General features: G+C 47.8%; 1 protein-coding gene across 2 annotated transcripts in view; it reads right to left on the bottom strand.

Moving 5' to 3' along the window:
- LOC125725345 (thiamin pyrophosphokinase 1-like) overlaps window positions 1-19048 on the bottom strand; it is a 48048-nt gene extending 29000 nt beyond the window's left edge. For both annotated transcript variants that reach the window (XM_049002210.1, XM_049002211.1), the window contains exons 1-4: window positions 18952-19048; window positions 15007-15065; window positions 10193-10267; window positions 3612-3681 (exon numbers count right to left, since the gene is read on the bottom strand). In XM_049002210.1, the coding sequence (XP_048858167.1) occupies window positions 3612-3681; window positions 10193-10267; window positions 15007-15049 (188 nt within the window). In that variant the 5' untranslated portion in view covers window positions 15050-15065; window positions 18952-19048. The remainder of the gene's footprint in view (window positions 1-3611; window positions 3682-10192; window positions 10268-15006; window positions 15066-18951) is intronic.
- Window positions 19049-19689: the final 641 nt, after the last annotated feature.

The following is a 19689-nucleotide window of genomic DNA, read 5'->3' as shown; positions in this document are numbered from 1 at the left end:
CTTCCGGTAGCCATTTTTCATCACGACATCACGCTGTCCCGGAACGCATGCATAACACGTTACAACCTCGTGCAACATGAGACAGGGTGCAATGAGCAGCATGTGTGGAGCCGTAGCTCAAACCTCACTTACAGCCTGCAAAAAAGCATCGCACCCTTAGGATAACGATCATTAAGTTTACAGATACGTATGGCTGGCTTATTCAAGAATAATAATGCATTATTACGCATCACAATGCTGTATGACCACACTGACACACTGGAGATCAATATAGCCTGGTGTTAAAAGGTACATACTGTTCAGGATTTCACTGAAACATGCTACATGTTGACAGGTACACTTTCATTGCATGCCACACTGCGTGTGACAGCATTGTCACCACAGCGATGCGCCAAAAGGCTCGCATCAGGCCAGCACGGCGTCAACCATTAAGACTATACGCCTTATTAAGCAAGGACACCTGAAAAAGGGCTGAAATTAGGACTAAACATAAGACTATTAAACAGCCCATTAGCTGTCTCTCTTCTCGGGACTAAACCATTTGCTTTTGATGCAAATAGTTCCCAGATTTTTCCTTTTGAATGCAAACCCTCCTCCTCCGTTTTTCTGTAAGATTCTCCACAGGCTACATCATCATTCAACTTATAAGAAAGAAGATTCGTAACATACACTACCCAATGCCACATGGTAGGAATAAGGAAAATACAGGCATAAAAAATGTATACCATCTATCCTGATAAATATAAGTACAACTATTCACTAGGGAACGGGAAATAAAAGGAGACTAAGGGAGGAATACTTATCCCTTACCCAAGCATTTCAAAGTCACTATGTAATGAAAGATTTCTCACTGCTCAAGAAAAACAGCCAAGTTCACAATTCAGCCTTGAAAAGAGGGAAGGACCAAAAAAAACAGCAGCAATTCCTTCAGGGGTCCCCTAACTCCTCTGTGCTAAGAAGCATTTGCAAGGCACCAGCTCCAAAAGGTCTAAATAAAAGCCACTTCTGAGGTTTTCAGGGGCTTCAAGGCCTGCGCCTCGCTGGCCAGCCCATTGCCTGGAGCGTCTTGGAGACCGCGGGGAGCGCCAACGACTCATCCGTGCCCGGGGCCTACATAACGGAGTGAGCAGTAAACACAGGCTTCCAGGCTGCTTTCCACTCCTCTGTCATATATCACACCGCTGATTATACCTGCAGCAGGCAGCACTGTCCACTCAGTGAGGTCCCCCCACAGGAGATACTATGGTGGGGGGGGGGGTTATTATCAGGGGCAGGGTTTATCAGATGAAGGCTCAGTAAGCTCATTGTTATGTATTTTTAATTATGCAATTTTTAATTATATTTATTAAGCGCTGCTTCCCTGGTTTCCTTTATAAAATTTGTAAGGGGAGGGGGGAGAAAGCTAAAATAAAAAAATTAACAGGTAAATATAACAGGTATACCCATAACTAGCCTGTGAGTAGCTTGTGAGTAACCTTGAGTCCTTCCCTCATTTCAGAAATGCCAAACGTCAACTTAATGGTCACTCATTACATAGTAGAAAGGCAAAGTAATGAAGGACAGCAGCACTATTCCGATGACATCGTAAGCTCCAGCAGCCTCCTCACTTGGCTTTATCCCAGGAGAAACCCAGGAGCCACAGGGCCAGGTTAACCTGGGAGAAACCCGGCAGCCACAGGGCTCAGTTATTCAGGCAGAAACCTGGCGGCCACAGGGCCTGGTTACCCAAGGAGAAACGCAGTGGCCACAGGGCCTGGTTACCCAAGGAGAAACGCAGTGGCCACAGGGCCTAGTTACTCCAGGAGAAATCCAATGGCCACAGGACCCAGTTACCCCAGGAGAAACCTGGCGGCCATGGGGTCTGGTTACCCAAGGAAAAACCCAGTGGCCACAGGGTCTGGTTATCCCAGGAAAAACTCAGCACCACAGGGCCAAGTTACCCCAGGAGAAACCCAGCAGTCACAGGGCCTGGAAAAATTACCTTGGGAAAAATTGGGCAGCCAAAGGGCCGGTTACCCCGCTAGAAACCCAGTGACCACAGGGCCCAGTTATCCCAGGAGAAACAGCTCCACGGGGCCCAGTTACCCCAGGAGAAACCCCATGGCCACAGGGCTCAGTTAATCTGGGAGAAACTTGGCAGCCACAGGGCCTGATTACCTAGGGAGAAACTCAGTGGCCAGAGAGCCCGGTTACCCCAAGAAAGACTCAGCGCCACAGGGTCCAGTTACCCCAGGAGAAACTCAGCGGACACAGGGCCCAGTTACCTCAGGAAAAAATCTGGCAGCTAAAGGGCCCGGTTACCCTGGGAGAAACTCAGTGACCACAGCGCCCAGTTACCCCAGAAGAAACAGCGCCACAGGGCCCAGTTACCCCAGGAGAAACCCCCCGGCCACAGGGCTCAGTTATTCGAAGAGAAACTTGGTGGTCACAGAGCCTGATTACCCAGGGAGAAACTCAGCGGTCACAGGGCTCGGCTCTCCAGCAGACTGGACATGCATGCACAAACCAAACCGGCAGGAAAGGCGGTTAGAATATGAGGTTTATGATTCTACACTAAATTCTGCAAAACTTAAAAAGGAGGCAAGTCAAAACCAAGTCGAACATTGTGTGCATTTAAAAACTACATAACTACAGCTACAGAGTGCAGAATATACTGAACATGTATACATATTTTAGTACATTATTAACAGAACAAGCCAGAAATAAACATTTGCATTTGACTGAAATCAATTATGGCCCATAATATGATAAACTGACTATTCAAACCTTGAAAAATAAAACACGTATACCTCAGAATGGGTTTTAGTAAGAATTACACGCTTTTGACCTGCTTGGAACTGTGCACAGGCTTTCACTTAGGGTAGACAATCTTACTTACGTAAGTTACTTACATAAGACAATTTAGCAACCATATAATCATCTAAATAAAGTAGCCAAATTTAAACTTTCCTCTGTTCCTTCAGTCAATCACTTCAGAAATTAACAGTGCAAAATCATAGGGTAAATTTAATGATTCGTTGAATGAGTGTTTCCAAAGGATATTTTCGTCCTCCTAAGTGCTTGCTAACTTTAAACTCATTCAATAACTGCTTACTTTAGCGATAACACCACAAGAGGACAAGAACGTGTCCGTGTAGTAAAAACCGGTTTGAACCACCCACCTGAAATTTTTTTCTTACTGATATGGGACATAGCTCTCCTCAAAATCTGCTTCCGCACCTTGGCCAGCGAAATCTATGGAGGAGACCCCAGCCCCCCAAAAGGCACATGTCCATTTGCTAGGGGCGCCAGACAGACCTGTCAGAGCTTATTCTAGGTAAAAGGACATTACTGCTTAAGGGTAAGGTGGCAGGAGTCCCAGATAGGACACTGCCACTGGCTGATTTTACAGTTTAATCCGGGAAAATAGAAAGAAATTAAAAATTCTAATTAGACTCAAAGCAAATGAAAAAGCTGGAGTTAAAACTAATCCCTATTCTCACGTGAACCCGCAGCAACAGTCAGGAGAACCCTAAGATGATTATAAACCCTGGATGATTACGCTTGCAGTGACTACAGGACACTCTGCTCCTCACAGGAGCAGAGGGCGGAGATAACGGAGTGTCACTCACCTGTCCCTGTGGCCGTCGGTGGCGCGGTACAGCTGGTTGGCCGCGCCATCTGCACACGCCCTTATCACGGCTGAGGGTACGAGGGCAGGGCGTGAGGAAAAGGCAGTTTGTAACGACAGCATTACAGCTCTTAGTGCAGACCTGCAGTGAACTTCATGTTTTCAAAGCGGGTGACACCGTGACGAGACTATCCATCTTGAGGAGAGTATACGTTTATAGCTTAAACTGTCTGAATGATTCCTTTAAAAATCAGACTATGTGTCTAACTTGCAGCCTGCAGGAGATCAAGATTGAGCCTTAACTAAACTGCCCCATAAGGCAATTTTGTTTAGGTTGCGACGGACAGAAGATCCTGGAATTACGCTTCACAGCTGGGATGTTTTGCACAGATTTCATGCAGATCAGGATACTATTATAACTTCTTGATTCAGTCTTGATCTGGACGGTACCCTCCATGCTTTAAACATTTGGCTCAGGTCCTGTCAAAGCCTCAGGGGCCCCGCTGAGCTCCGCAGGCTCGTGTTCCGGCAGCGTTCTCCGTGATCTGTATCACATTCTCCCCGGTCCTCGAGCACTGAGAGGGACACGACGTCGGCCAGAGACGGGCCCCGCTCTCCCACAGCAGGAGACGACTCACCAGTCAAGGGTCTTTAAAGGGAAAAGGTCTGGGGCCCCATTTCATAAACCCGCATTGGGGGCCCTGCGGTGACATCAGCACGTGACCCGCAATTCAGAGACAGTTCATCAAGGACGCTGAAGCTGGAAGGTAACCCTGATTTACCAGTCAGGCGGACCCACAGCCACAGGGTTTTTGTATGTGTTACATATACATGTGTTTTCTTATATATCTATTATATATACTTGTATACACACACATATATCTTATTGTGCAAGTGTCTCAGGCAGTTAAAGAAATCTGGGTAGCAAGTATATTTTTGCTCAAAAACACTATTTAACACCAGAATGCATGCAAATGAACCAATGGCACAAAAAATCTGAATTTCTTGTTTTCTCAAAAAAGCTTTATCTTTATCTTGATGGATGGCTAGACGAACGCCGCCTCAGGCCCCAAACCCCAGACAAATGCTGCCTCAGGCCCCAGAAACCCAAACCCCAGACGAACACCACCTCAGGCCCCAGACAAACGCTGCCTCAGGCCCCAAACCCCAGACGAACACCACCTCAGGCCCCAGACAAATGCTGCCTCAGGCCCCAAACCCCAGACGAACACCACCTCAGGCCCCAGACCCTAAATGAACACCACCTCAGGCCCCAGAAACCCAAACCCCAGACAAACGCTGCCTCAGGCCCCAAACCCCAGACGAATGCTGCCTCAGACCCCAAACCCCAGACGAATGCCACCTCAGCCCCCAAACCCCAGACGAATGCCACCTCAGCCCCCAGACGCCAAACCCCAGACGAATGCCACCTCAGTCCCCAGACCCCATACCCCAGACGAATGCCACCTCAGCCCCCAGACGCCAAACCCCAGACGAATGCCACTTCAGGTCCCAGATCCCAAACCCCAGACGAATGCCACCTCAGGCCCCAGACCCCAAACCCCAGACGAACGCCACTTCAGACCCCAAACCCCAGGCGAATGCCACCTCAGCCCCCAGACGCCAAACCCCAGACGAATGCCACCTCAGCCCCCAGACGAATGCCACCTCAGCCCCCAGACGCCAAACCCCAGACGAATGCCACTTCAGACCCCAGACCCCAAACCCCAGACGAATGCCACCTCAGCCCCCAGATCCCAAACCCCAGACGAATGCCACTTCAGACCTCAGACCCCAAACCCCAGACGAATGCCACCTCAGCCCCCAGACGCCAAACCCCAGACGAATGCCACTTCAGACCTCAGACCCCAAACCCCAGACGAATGCCACCTCAGCCCCCAGACGCCAAACCCCAGACGAATGCCACTTCAGACCCCAGACCCCAAACCCCAGATGAACATCCAGCCACTCCATGCCTTCCTTATATTTCACCACCTGCTCACTTAGCTTAAGGTGATGAGGTATTGATCAGCCAAACGTGGTTCGCTAAAGATCAACCAACACAGGGCTATTCTGGATGGTTACTTCAAATGCTTTTGGAGAGGCTTCGAAAATGCCAAACTAACACACTTCGACAGGCATAATATTACAGTTTTATACCAACATAAATATCATCAAACATTATTCTTTAGTACTATGCACAGTTCTTTATAAGAAAGTACAGTGCTCACAGAATGTCTTGGGACATGCTTAATTCTATAAAAAGGTTGCGTATGGATTTCATAACAAAAACGCATTGAAAGGCAATGTTTAACATACCTGCACATCTCTTCTGCACAGACATTATCTTTTTATTTCTTTATATTGTCATTTTTAATTCTGACAATGGATAATTAACACAAATATTTGGTGTTATTAATTAAAAAGAATCCAGTGAGACTGCTTGTCAATGAACTTTTTAACTCAGAACAGCTGTTTTAGAACTATAATTTGAGTTTCAGTTGAGTACTTGAAATGAATGTTTTACTTAAAATGACTAGATGTTTCTAATGTGATATGCATTTTTTAGACTGATTGCAAACAAATGAATATGATAATGATTTTTTTAATGAATATATTTAGAATATGGGGTGTCATGGTGGTGCAGTGGTTAGCACTGTTGCCTCACACCTCTGGGACCCGGGTTCGAGTCTCCGCCTGGGTCACATGTGTGCAGAGTTTGCATGTTCTCCCCGTGTCGTCGTGGGGTTTCCTCCGGGTACTCCGGTTTCCCCCCACAGTCCAAAAAAATGCTGAGGCTCATTGGAGTTGCTTAATTGCCCGTAGGTGTGCATGTGTGAGTGACTGGTGTGTGAGTATGCCCTGCGATGGGCTGACCCCCCATCCTGGGTTGTTCCAGGAAAATGAATGCATATTTACAATATTTTTTTTACTGAATTAAGACTTTAATGGCGTCACAAATGGCAACAGGGGGAGGAGCACCGGGGTGATCGCTCATGATGGGATGGCTGTCATACTGCTTCCCACCAAACCAATAAAAAATCTAATAACACCCAGTAATGGGCTACAGGGGAATCGCTTTTAGGATGTTCCATACCTTGATCATCCAATAAATTTATGGAAGAGGTTGCATTCTGGCCCCTATTTCGCAGGCCTGTGTAAACACCTTCAGAGAGGAGACTGCATTACTGTCATGCTTCCTCAGGACCCTGGGCACCAATTAGCCAGAGAGAGAGTGACAAAGAATAATGAAATGAACCACAGGAGTGCCGCCTGGCTCACCTTCCAGCACAAGCGTCAGGACGACAAATGTTTGACGAACTGACGGAAATTTCTTACTAATGGCAGGACATGCCAGAGCCCCCGCACCACGCCGAAGCCCCCCATCCTCGCTCTCCTGCCCAGGAACACCACGCAGCATTGCGGTCACAGCACCTGGTAACCCCAGGATATCACTTTCCAAACAGGACAGCTTTAGCTTGGAAGGTCCTCCATCTCAGTTATTGCTGCAAAATTCCGGCTGCAAAATTGCAGTGGACAAAGGTGTCCTCTGAGCAAATAAATATTTCTGCTGGCTGTGGATGGTGATGACCCAGCCTTGGCAGGGCGTCGCAGGGCACATTCATACACCATTCGCTAAAACATGTTTTTGGGCTGTGGGGGGGAAACCGGAGAACCCAAAAGAAACCCCATGATGACACGGGGAAAACATGCCAACTCCACACACATAGAGCCATGGCGGAGATTCAAACCCTGGACCCAGAGGTGTGAGGCAACAGTGCTAAGCACTGCACCACCCCTAATAAGCCAAATATAAATTTTTTATTCTGTTGCCATGTCTCACATTTTCTGGGCAAAAACCTGTTAAATACATATAGCTCTGGAAATAATTAAGAGATCAGTCTATATGTTTAGATTATTTGCCTTTATAAACCCTGGTTTAATCGTGGTTCTGCTGGCAGACGGCTTCACTACAATGGCGGAAGTGACTTCTTAATGCCGGAGATGATTTAACTTATTCGACAGTTTCTCATGACTCTTAGGATGACATTAAGTGACCTTCAAAAGGAGTAGGAAACATTAAGTGCAGGTGTGCAGTGCACTGCTAGGACAGTGTGTGTCAGGCTCTTTAGAAGCAGGACTGAAGTCCCATGAAGCAAACAATATATATTATTCAAAGACGCACAGCCTTAAATTGAGAAATGAGTGAAACAAAAAATTGTGGTCTCTTAATTTTTTCCAGAGCTGTATTAATGCATTTAAGTCTATACATTATTTATGTCAGATTTCCCAGACTATTCTGGGAATTTTTAACCAGAAATTTGAAACTTCCCCTCCACTTTTTAGCTTAGCATCAAGCTATCTGATATTTCCTGAAAATGAATGTAACGGTGTACAAAGACAGATAGTTTACATACCGCATGCCTCACTCAGCGCATGGGACAGTAACCCTTAGAGAATAATCACAGATCTGTTCTCCCCAGTTAGCATTTTGTGTTCCATGCATCACTTCATTGGGTTAGAAAAAATGATCATATTACACAGACAAAAGATACTGGGTAACAATACACAAGAAAACGGGAGGATTCAAAACAGGAGGAATTTCAGTCAGCCAATCACTGCCTCGTTCTTCCCAAAGGAAACCAATAGCGTCACTAAGGGGAATTGGGTTCCACCAATCAGGGGTGAACGGGACACAATAGTCCCACCCACTGCTGGTTTAGAAGCCTCATATGTCCACTGGCAGCATCATACAGAAACATGAACAGCTGTTCAGGCAGGCTGGGCTTGTATAATTAGTGCCCCAGGTCCAAAGCAAAATAGACATCATCCCTCTCAAGAAAACCCATGAGTCTGAAGCGAGGGTGGTGCGGGTAGGACGGCAGTGAGCGTCTGACCAGCACTGAAAGGGACCCAGGAGCTTCAGAAGCGCCGTCGGAGAGGCAGCACTTCTGCAAGGTCACTGGCACAGTTCACAGCCCAAGACGAGGACGTCAAAGCCGGCCAGGCCACGCCTTCCCCTGTAGCCGTACTGCGTCCAGCCCGGGCTGCCTGTCACCCAGCCGCCATCAGACGTCTCCTGGTTAGTCTAAGACGAGGAAATCAAAGCCGGCCAGGCCACGCCTTCCCCTGTAGCCGTACTGCGTCCAGCTCGGGCTGCCTGTCACCCAGCCCGCATCAGACGTCTCCTGGTTAGTCTAAGACGAGGACATCAAAGCCGGCCAGGCCACGCCTTCCCCTGTAGCCGTACTGCGTCCAGCCCGGGCTGCCTGTCACCCAGCCCGCATCAGACGTCTCCTGGTTAGTCCAAGACGAGGACGCCAAAGCCGGCCAGGCCACGCCTTCCCCTGTAGCCGTACTGCATCCAGCCGGGGCTGCCTGTCACCCAGCCCGCATCAGACATCTCCTGGTTAGTCCAAGACGAGGACGTCAAAGCCGGCCAGGCCACACCTTCCCCTGTAGCCGTGCTACGTCCAGCTCGGGCTGCCTGTCACCCAGCCCACATCAGACGTCTCCTGGTTAGTCCAAGACGAGGACATCAAAGCCGGCCAGGCCGTGCCTTCCCCTGTAGCCGTGCTACGTCCAGCCCGAGCTGCCTGTCACCCAGCCCGCATCAGACGTCTCCTGGTTAGTCCAAGACGAGGACGTCAAAGCCGGCCAGGCCACGCCTTCCCCTGTACCCGTACTGCGTCCAGCCCGGGCTGCCTGTCACCCAGCCCGCATCAGACGTCTCCTGGTTAGTCTAAGACGAGGACATCAAAGCCGGCCAGGCCACGCCTTCCCCTGTAGCCGTACTGCGTCCAGCCCGGGCTGCCTGTCTCCCAGCCCGCATCAGACGTCTCCTGGTTAGTCCAAGACGAGGACGTCAAAGCCGGCCAGGCCACGCCTTCCCCTGTAGCCGTGCTACGTCCAGCTCGGGCTGCCTGTCACCCAGTCCACATCAGACGTCTCCTGGTTAGTCCTGAAACTCAAGCTCCTTATGGGGGCTGAGCAGGATTCCAGTTTCCATACAGAACTTTGCAAGACCTGCAAGTTTTCCGCTGCAGTCAAAACTGATAAACACCACAAAATTGACACAGGCACCATAATTGAATCCGCAAACCGGGATTTCTGACAAACGCCAAGTGTCCCCCAGTTCGAATCGTCTGGCCATGCAGATAACCATTTCAGCTACTCTGCTCCACTTGCTGCTGCATTATCTACTCCTACCAAGTGCAGAGAGTACCAGAGGATTAATATGGATTAATATCGCGATCTGCCTGAATTACGTTCACAACATCCCATCCGTGATAATTAAATTCTGCGTCCTTTGTGCACTGCAACCTAAGCAAAATTGTGTCACAGGGCAATTTATGGCTTAAGGCTCAGTGCAGTTATTCTCGGCCTTGATCTCCAAAACGGTGATGCTGTTATTTCTGCCTCATGGCTCCGGACATTTGACTGTGAACATACCACACTAATCGCCATAAATCGCCAATCTGCTGTCCTTTGCTGAGAGAACTTAGACTTGCTTGACTGATAATCTTTAGCCATCAAAGACCTCATTGTTAATAATGATGTGAAGGGTTAGGGTTATGATACCTTTCTTCCAAAGCACGTGTAGATAGTCTGCATCCAGTGGCTGGTTAAGGATCAATAAGCAGATCTTCTGTTTTCCTGATGGGAGGAAAAGGAGGATGTAAAGAGATTTTATAACTGCATTCTGTTTCAAACAACATACAAATACAGAGGAAATTAAACACACAACTGCTACAAATTGTTCATCATTAAACATTTAAATACCACTATTACTAAAAAAACAATTCCCTTACAGTGGCTCCTCTGAGAATTTGCTGTCTTAATACACCAGAGTTAATTCTGCAGAGATACTTCTGCACAAATTAAGGGAATTATGTTTTTTTTAAGAGGCATGCAATGCCCCAAAACTGATGAGTTTTCCCTGAACTGACACTAAATCAATCGCACAATGAAGGGCCTGGAGAGGCTGTAGCTCTGACAGAGCATCTCCTTCGCCTTTTCGGAGTCTGACAGGAATCACAGTACCTCTCCTGACAGGGCAATTTAATGCTTTTACCGCAAACACACATCTAGGTTATTGCCAGAGACAAAAAACCCATCTTATATAACTATTTCAAAGGAATAATCCACATTGCTGTTGGAAATCAGACAAGCGCCAGCATGCCCCCCCCCAGCCGCTGACAGGCTCTGAATGGGGTCGCAGGTCGCATCACCCGGGGGCCAATAAAAATTCCCACCAAAAACCTGCTGCAATGCGTCCGCACGTAACCGGCATTCCCGAGAGATGCCGATCCAGACTGACTGCCTTATAATTTCTTAATCGAGATATAAAATAATAAATCAACCCCACTGCAATGTTCAAACAGTCATTCTTGCTCCAGTGGTAACTTTCACTGCTGTTTGCATCATGCAAACTCACACGAGGGCTGTCTGATTAAAATTTGCTGATAATTGCTGCCACCTGTAATAATAAAATGAAGATTAACTAACAAAACTAAATAAACACAATAGCAGATTGGGAATTGGGGCTAATTAGCCGGAAGGTCAGAGTAATCGTGACTTGACAGGATTTGTTTGCTTTGATGAAACATAATGAGGAAAATCAATGGATTTTTAAAAAAATCTAGGCATAAGAAAGGAGAGCAGGCAACACCCCCCCCCAACCCAAGCAACACTTCTCTCCCTCCCTTCTTTCTCCATCTCCCCCTCCTTCCCTCTCTCCTCCATCTAAGCGACACTTCCCTCCCTCCCTTCTTTCTCCATTCCTCCCTCCTTCCCTTTCTCTTCCATTCAGGTGACAATTCCATCCCTTCTTTCTCCATCTCTCCCTCCTTCCCACTCTCCTCCATCTAAGCGACACTTCCCTCCCTCCCTTCTTTCTCCATTCCTCCCTCCTTCCCTTTCTCTTCCATTCAGGTGACAATTCCATCCCTTCTTTCTCCATCTCCCCCTCCTTCCCTCTCTCCACCATCTAAGCGACACTTCCCTCCCTCCATTCTTTCTCCATTCCTCCCTCCTTCCCTCCCTCCTCCATCTAGGTGACAATTCCATCCCTTCTTTCTCCATTCCTCCCTCCTTCCCTCCCTCCTCCATCTAGGTGACAATTCCATATCTTCTTTCTCCATCCCTCCCTCCTTCCCTTTCTCCTTCAAATAGGTGACACTTCCCTCTCTCCCTTCTCCATCAGTCCCTCCTTCTCTCTCTCCTCCATCAAAAGCGACACTTCCCTCCCTCCCTCTCTTCTTTCTCCATCCCTCCAACCTTCCCCCATCCCTCCTTCCCTCTCTCTTCCAAGTGAAACTTCCCTCCGCTCCATCGATGTACCAGAAACTGCTAGGGAAACATTTCTTCTTTAAACAAATGTGTGAAAATCACATTCAAATATCACCCTCTGATGCCAATTAAAGCGAACCACTAATGTAAAACAAGTATTGCTGAAAATGGTGAAGAACCCAGCACCTCGGCCACTCGTTCAGACCCCAAGGACAAGCTTGTATAAACCGTCCCATTAAGTGTCCGCATTCAAAGCAGAGGGCTGAAGTTAAAGCAGAAGGCTGTAAAACAGGCATGTTTCATCCGTGACAATGCCAACGTTATGCAAATCAGGCTCAAAGAAACTCTTTCACACAGCTAAAATTAAGTCCGGAGCATTGAATAAAGCATCATACTCCCCAAAGCTGCTGGGATATACAGTTGATATCCATATCCAAAGCAATATTATACAAACAGCTTTATTTTAGGGGACAAATACCTGGCGTTTAAATAAAGCCGGATACCTGCCGTTTAAATAAAACCCGATACTTGCTGTTTAAATAAAGCCCAATACCTGCCATTTCAATAAAGCCTGATAACTGCCGTTTAAATAAAACCCGATACTTGCTGTTTAAATAAAGCCCAATACCTGCCATTTAAATAAATCCCGATACCTGCCCTTTAAATAAAACCCGATACTTGCTGTTTAAATAAAACCCAATACCTGCCATTTAAAAAAAGCCTGATACCTGCCATTTAAATAAAGCCCGATACCTGCTGTTTAAATGAAACCCAATACTTCCTGTTTACATAAAACCAGATACTTGCTGTTTAAATAAAGCCCGATACCTGCTGTTTAAATAAAGCCCAATACCAGCCATTTAAATAAAGCCCGATACCTGCATCCCGCATGGCGTTAAGCTTGGCATGGCTGCCATGTCCCTAATAATCCACCTCTTAGCACAAATACCCAGCGGCTCATCCCACCACAATGTGCTAAGGAGCACTACTGGGGATCTTTCCCACCCCCTCTCCCCACCCATAAAACACTTCACGAAGCAGGATTTGTTGCTTAGCCAGATTATTCGTCAGGTTTAATGTAGCCTGAGCTAAATATAAATGAACAAAGACAAACAAGAGTCCATTTAGGTTAGACTACATTGAATCCAAGCAAGCTAAGCAAGAAGTTCTGCTTCATGAGACACCCCCCAGGACACCCCCCCAGGCAGTACCTAGAAGACCACGGCAAGTTACATGTCTAGTTACAGCTCTGCACATCACATGCACAGCCCTCTGCAGTTATATTATCCTGTCTATTTATTCACCATGTTATGTCTTAGAAATGTCTCTTGTATTTGTTTCTGGGGTTTATGCTCCTACGCTACTGAATGCAAACAGAATTCTATATCTAACCACCTTTCTGCTAAACTACGCTACATGAAAGGTGAAAGCTTTTTACGGTCCTCCTTATGCTCAGGGTCAGGAGGTGGACTCTCCACCTGAAGCAATTTAACCTCATCTGGTTTAACGTAGCAGCAGTTCATTAAAACGCTTTGATAAAAATACCCCGATCGCAGACAGCATGTCGGGTGGCCCAAACGCCCGGCGGGCTCAGAGTGGCCTGCGAACGAACACACTTATTTTGTTAGCACATGGCAGACAGCAGACTCCACGAGTTCCAGAACGTGATGAGGTCGCAGCCCTCCTGGGATTGCCGGAGGGGGAAGAAGGTGAACCCCCCCAATGCAGCGATGGCGTTTCCAGTCCCCAGCACGCATACTTATGGCGTCAGGCTGTCTAAAAGGCATATGTACCTGGGGTTTGCGTTTTAATCATTTAAGGTGATTTAAGATGGGGGGGGGGAAATATTATAATAATATTCTGGGCTGGACTGGCCATCTAGCACCCTAGGCATTATCCAGGGCCGATGCGTATGTGGGCCAACAAAATTTATCATGGGGGAGCTGTGGGAGGCCCCAAAATCCAAAGCGAAATTTAATCCCAGTCCATCCCTGATAAATGCGATAATAAGTGTGTGGCTGCCTGATGGAGATCCCCAGCCTCACAGCGTGTTCATTACTGCGCGCAAAGCATGCGCTGCTGCACCTGAGCCCTGACCTTGACATTCACAGGTATCTTCTAACAGAGCTTCCAGTGCTCTCGTAATGAGGAGGAAAACATTAAAGCATAACACACCGCGGAGGGCGTTTGATCTCTGTTTGCGGGGGAGATCATTATACTGCAAAGTCCTTACATAAAGACAACTGAAAATTTACATTTTTTCACATTTGACAGACACCTTTGTCCAAAGCGACATACAACTAAGGCAAATAGCATTAGGGCTGCAAGATATCACATCGTGATATAATTGCGATTGTATGACGCATGCAAAATAGTCACCAGGACTTTAGATGACATTTGCCTTGACGCCAGCTTTTCGGTACTATACGGACCTTTACTTACGCCCACAACTTAGTACGCAGAGTACTGATTAGCGGAGCGCCACATGCTACCGTTTTGGTTTACGATGAAAGTGATAAGCACAGAAGTGGCGGTGAAGAAAGGGAGAGCCTAGCAAAAACATCATTTAAAAGAGGAGATACTGTGGATGACCAAGGTAAAAAGATGTTGGTGGTTTATTATACAGGAAGATACGCCGATTTTATACAGATTTCTAACTTTTGGGCATCACAACGCACCTCTCATTGATATTTTAAGCGTACTGTACTACTAATCTGCTTACCAAATTGTGGGCACAAGTAAACACCCATATAGTACCGAAAAGCTGGCATCCGGGCCAATGTCCCGTCCATCATCTATAGCCCCGGTCCGCTCAGGTTGGGGAGCATGTGCTGATGCAGCGCGTTGCCACACCCACCACACGGCGACACTCCTCGGGGTCCCGGCCCCTAGTTATCATCTACATTACAGAGTGAGACCTCAAAGGTCATATTCAGACCAAGTACAACCAGACATTTTATATTTCAGAAGGACAAAAAAAACTGACAATCTTTTCTGTTGAATGTGACACGTCTCCAAAAACCCAAAGTCAACCACAGGAAAAATTTACTCTGACAAAATACAGGGAATTAATTTTCAGGCTCAAAATAAGTCAGAGAAGTTACCTGCTGGCAGCAAGCAGTCCAGAGGAGTGAAGGTGTCCTCCATGCTTTCCAGGTAACTTCTGGAGAGAAAACATCAGAAACAAACTTTGAATATAAAATAATTGCATGCATTTAGTTCACCCCCGGATTGCATCCCGCAGAGATATATTACTGCCAGGCATCCATCAATGGAGGCAGAGTACAGCTACACCCACCAAACGCAAGCTGCTGTACTGCATCTGGAACATCTGGATGCAGAAAGATTCCATAACACACCAGGTCCACCTCTTTCTGCATTTACGGCAGCATGGAACACGCGCTTTCCAGGGCAGAAAGTGGCCCCTCACCCCCACCACACTGTCTACACCACTGGTTGCACGCTGCCGCGCCCTGTCTGGAGAGCTCAATTCCAGAACTAGTGTCCCAAAATAACCTGCAGACAGCTTCCCAAACATCACTGCATGGGCACTTCCATAAAAACTGCATGCATATAAACCTAAATACACACCAAAATACACATTCTGGGCTCCGAACTGAAAGACCAGCTTCACAGGGGCTTGGAAGTTATACAAAGACTGCAGGTTTCAGGTCGTAACAGACAGTGCCATTATCCATCAACCCTACTGTAATGCGTCATGGGAACAGAGCAGGGAGGGGACAGGATGTCAATGACATGCCACGGGGAGGCCGTGACACGTCGAGCTGGTACAGTGCACAGGGCTGTAACACGGCAGGAACATGCCACAGGGAGGCCGTAGCACGTCGAGCTGGCACAGTGCACAGGGCTGTAACACGGCAGGAACATGCCACAGGGAGGCCGTAACACATCGAGCTGGCACAGTGCACAGGACTGTAACAGGCAGGTTCATGCCACAGGGAGGCCGTAACACGTCAAGCTGGCACAGTGCGCAGGGCTGTAACAGGCAGGTTCATGCCACGGGGAGGCCGTGACACGTCGAGCTGGCACAGTGCACAGGGCTGTAACACGGCAGGAACATGCCACAGGGAGGCCGTAACACGTCGAGCTGGCACAGTGCACAGGACTGTAACACGGCAGGAACATGCCACAGGGAGGCCGTAGCACGTCGAGCTGGCACAGTGCACAGGGCTGTAACATGGCAGGAGCTTGGCACAGGGAGGCCGTAGCACGTCGAGCTGGCACAGTGCGCAGGACTGTAACAAGGCAGGAACATGGCACAGGGAGGCCGTAGCACGTCGAGCTGGCACAGTGTGCAGGACTGTAACAAGGCAGGAACATGGCACAGGGAGGCCGTAGCACGTCGAGCTGGCACAGTGCGCAGGGCTGTAACACGGCAGGAACATGGCACAGGGAGGCCGTAGCACGTCGAGCTGGCACAGTGCGCAGGGCTGTAACACGGCAGGAACATGCCACAGGGAGGCCGTAACACGTCGAGCTGGCACAGTGCGCAGGGCTGTAACATGGCAGGAACATGCCACAGGGAGGCCATAACACGTCGAGCTGGCACAGTGCGCAGGGCTGTAACATGGCAGGAACATGCCACAGGGAGGCCATAACACGTCGAGCTGGCACAGTGCGCAGGGCTGTAACACGACAGGAACATGCCACAGGGAGGCCATAACACGTCGAGCTGGCACAGTGCGCAGGGCTGTAACATGACAGGAACATGCCACAGGGAGGCCGTAACACGTCGAGCTGGCACAGTGCGCAGGGCTGTAACATGGCAGGAACATGCCACAGGGAGGCCATAACACGTCGAGCTGGCACAGTGCGCAGGGCTGTAACACGACAGGAACATGCCACAGGGAGGCCGTAATGCATGAAGCCCACTTCCAAAGGCAGCCACATCATGTCAGGTATATCCACGGAGCCAAAAAAAGCATATATACTCGTGTGGGGTCTTGTCCCACATACATGCATGGCACCTGCCAAAACTAAGGCTGGTTATGTGGTCGTCTCCGGGAACCGGGCTCCCATGAAGCAGCGAGAGAGCAGGCCTCCAGCTGCAGAGACATCAGGACAGGTTCTCACAGTGCCGGTTTGCAGTGAAACCCGCCAATCAGGAGACAGACACCCCCCTGCTGAGTGCTGGGAAACAGCTCTGAACAAGTCCAGCTCTCTCAGCACTAACATTCACGCCGGTTCTCGGGAAAATCGACTAAATCCATCCCAACCAGTCATCCCGTCCGTGTCTCTCTCTCCACCATCTCTAAGCCGACAACAAAGCCTGAAAGCAAGGCAGAAGCACTCAGAATACGGCAGAAATGTCCTGGATCGATAAGAGCTGCTTAATGTTGATGGCAGTCAGGATGTTCACTGTGTAAGAAGGAGAATTTATACCCAAAGAGGCTGTCAGTTAGAGCTCTGGGACATCGGCTGCACAAGCCACAACAGATTTTAAGAAGAAATTGGGCAAAATAGTTACATCCCCCCCCCCCCCCCCCGACACAGAGACGACTTCTTACAAAGTTACAAAACAAAACTTTGTGAGGAGGAGGAGGGAGATCAGCTTTTGAGAGTAAGAGCAGCCCCTCGATACGACACATAACAGACAGGAAGACGGAGATGATGAATGCCCGTATTCCTCCCCCCTGCCAACGGACTCACGGTCAGGGGGGCTACGTTCTGTGTCCAGCGTGGGGGTACACATTCAGCTGGACATGGTTTTAACCGCGGAACCGACCGGGACAAATGCACCTAGAGCAGATGCAGGGCGGGTGTGTGAGAGCATCCACACCCCAAACAGAGACCTACGGCAGGACACTCTGCTTTTCCCTGACTGTAAATAAACCCCGTATGTATCACACAGAAACACATCAAATATATGCATGTGTGAGTGAATATATATATATATATATATATATATATATATATATATATATATATATATATATATAAATACATGCAGACACAAAAATTCTAAAATATAAATACATGCAGAAAAAAATCTTTCTCAGGTCATTTTAGTTGCTAAGGAAAATCGCTTTATTCATGTTGCCAACACCGTCATTTGTCTCCTTGAGAGGTAAAGTGGGCTATCCCACAAAAACAAAGTTGGGAGAAAATGAGCTCCAAAGTTGAAAGTTTTTGCAAAAATCAGTGTGCCTATACCCTATAATTGATATATATCATAGGTAGCACAGAGGTATGACTTAGATAATAACTAATCCAATTGAAAATATTAAATAAAAAGGGGGTAGGGGTCAAAAATGTGGGATAGACCACTTTACTTCTAAAGGGCACATTTATCCACATCAGTTTTCGTATACGCTCGGCTGTGCTTCGTTCAAAGGTCCTTCATTTTCACCTTCTCCAGTCAATCATATAACACAGTAAGGAGACTCGGCAGAAAACAACGCGGGAAAGTTTACCTAGAAACTTTCTTAATTCCAGGAGAAGCATGCGGATAATTAATTATTATACAATAAACCTTAGTTTAGTTAGCAGTCCGCCCACACCGTGCCCAGAATAAATGATCAAACATCAGTACCGGTACACTACCGTGGCTCTAATATTACCTAGAAATATTTCGGCCATTTATTAATCCGTACAAACATCAGACCATTTAATCATCAAAAGTTTATTATTTATTTTACATTTTTGAGCCTTTTGGCCAGGTTGTGGGTATTACTTAGCATTTCTGAATGAGGTTGACGCCTTACGCACTGGTCCGTACCCGGTGATTAATGCAAACATTACTGGAGGAGGAGATGAAGTCGTTTAAATAAATTCGGTACGCGGGACCGTTTAATAGGTGCAGACATGTGTACAAAAAGCAGAAGAACAGCAACAAACAAAACATTCACGGTAACCTTTCGCCTTAAAGAGAGCGAACGGCACTGTTAAGCCGGTTAAATGGACCAGACCGACGCCACGATGCGCGAACAACCGGGAACACGAGAGACAGACCGCAGCCACATAGCACCGGGCTCGGGATTTCCGCCGCGCGCATGCCCGAAGACACGCAGCCCGTCGCCGGTACTCACCCGCCGCTCCGCCGTTTCCGTGGTCGACGCTGCCAGCGCTGCGCTGCGATGACGCTCACGACGTGTGCGTCCCATGCGTGCGCTGCCGGCGTCCACACAGCGCCCCCTGTGTTCGTCGGAGGCACAAGCAGGCGTAATGCCTCATTTAATAACTAGTGTCAGGTTGATTTACGTTTCTGCACACACACACAGGTTTATAATTATATCTTTGTGGGGACTCTCCATTCATTTCTTTGGGGAAAACTATAATCCGAACATGACGGCCTTAATTCCTACCAGCCATAACCTTAACCACAAGTAACCAAACAAAATATGAGACTTTTGGCATTTTTAATTATTTATTGCATTCACAGATCTTTGTGAGGACCTGAAAATGGTCCCCACAACTTCAAAAAAACAGGTTACATTGTGGGGGACATGTGCTCCTCACTATGTAATATGAACATAATCCACACAGACACACACATAAATATACCTGATAACCCCCCCCCCCCCCCCCCCCCCCCCCCTTTTACCAGAACTTTCTTTGCTTCTGTATGTGTGAAACAGAAACAAAGTATACATTTAAAGACATTGGGGCAAATTTACTGGGTTTCTCCAATTTCATTTACACGTTTCCATTCTCTATTGTAGCTGAAGGACAAAGGGTTACACCATTTTTTTGGGCGGGGGGGGATTCTGTGTAGCGATTCGCCATTCGTTGTTTTGAGATTCTGCCGATGGCTCCTTTCTCTGATA

Source organism: Brienomyrus brachyistius, unplaced genomic scaffold, assembly GCF_023856365.1.
Source record: "Brienomyrus brachyistius isolate T26 unplaced genomic scaffold, BBRACH_0.4 scaffold65, whole genome shotgun sequence".
Lineage (NCBI taxonomy): Eukaryota > Metazoa > Chordata > Actinopteri > Osteoglossiformes > Mormyridae > Brienomyrus > Brienomyrus brachyistius.
The sequence above is the reverse complement of the archived record's forward strand: the minus strand, read 5'-3'. Positions and strand labels throughout refer to the sequence as shown.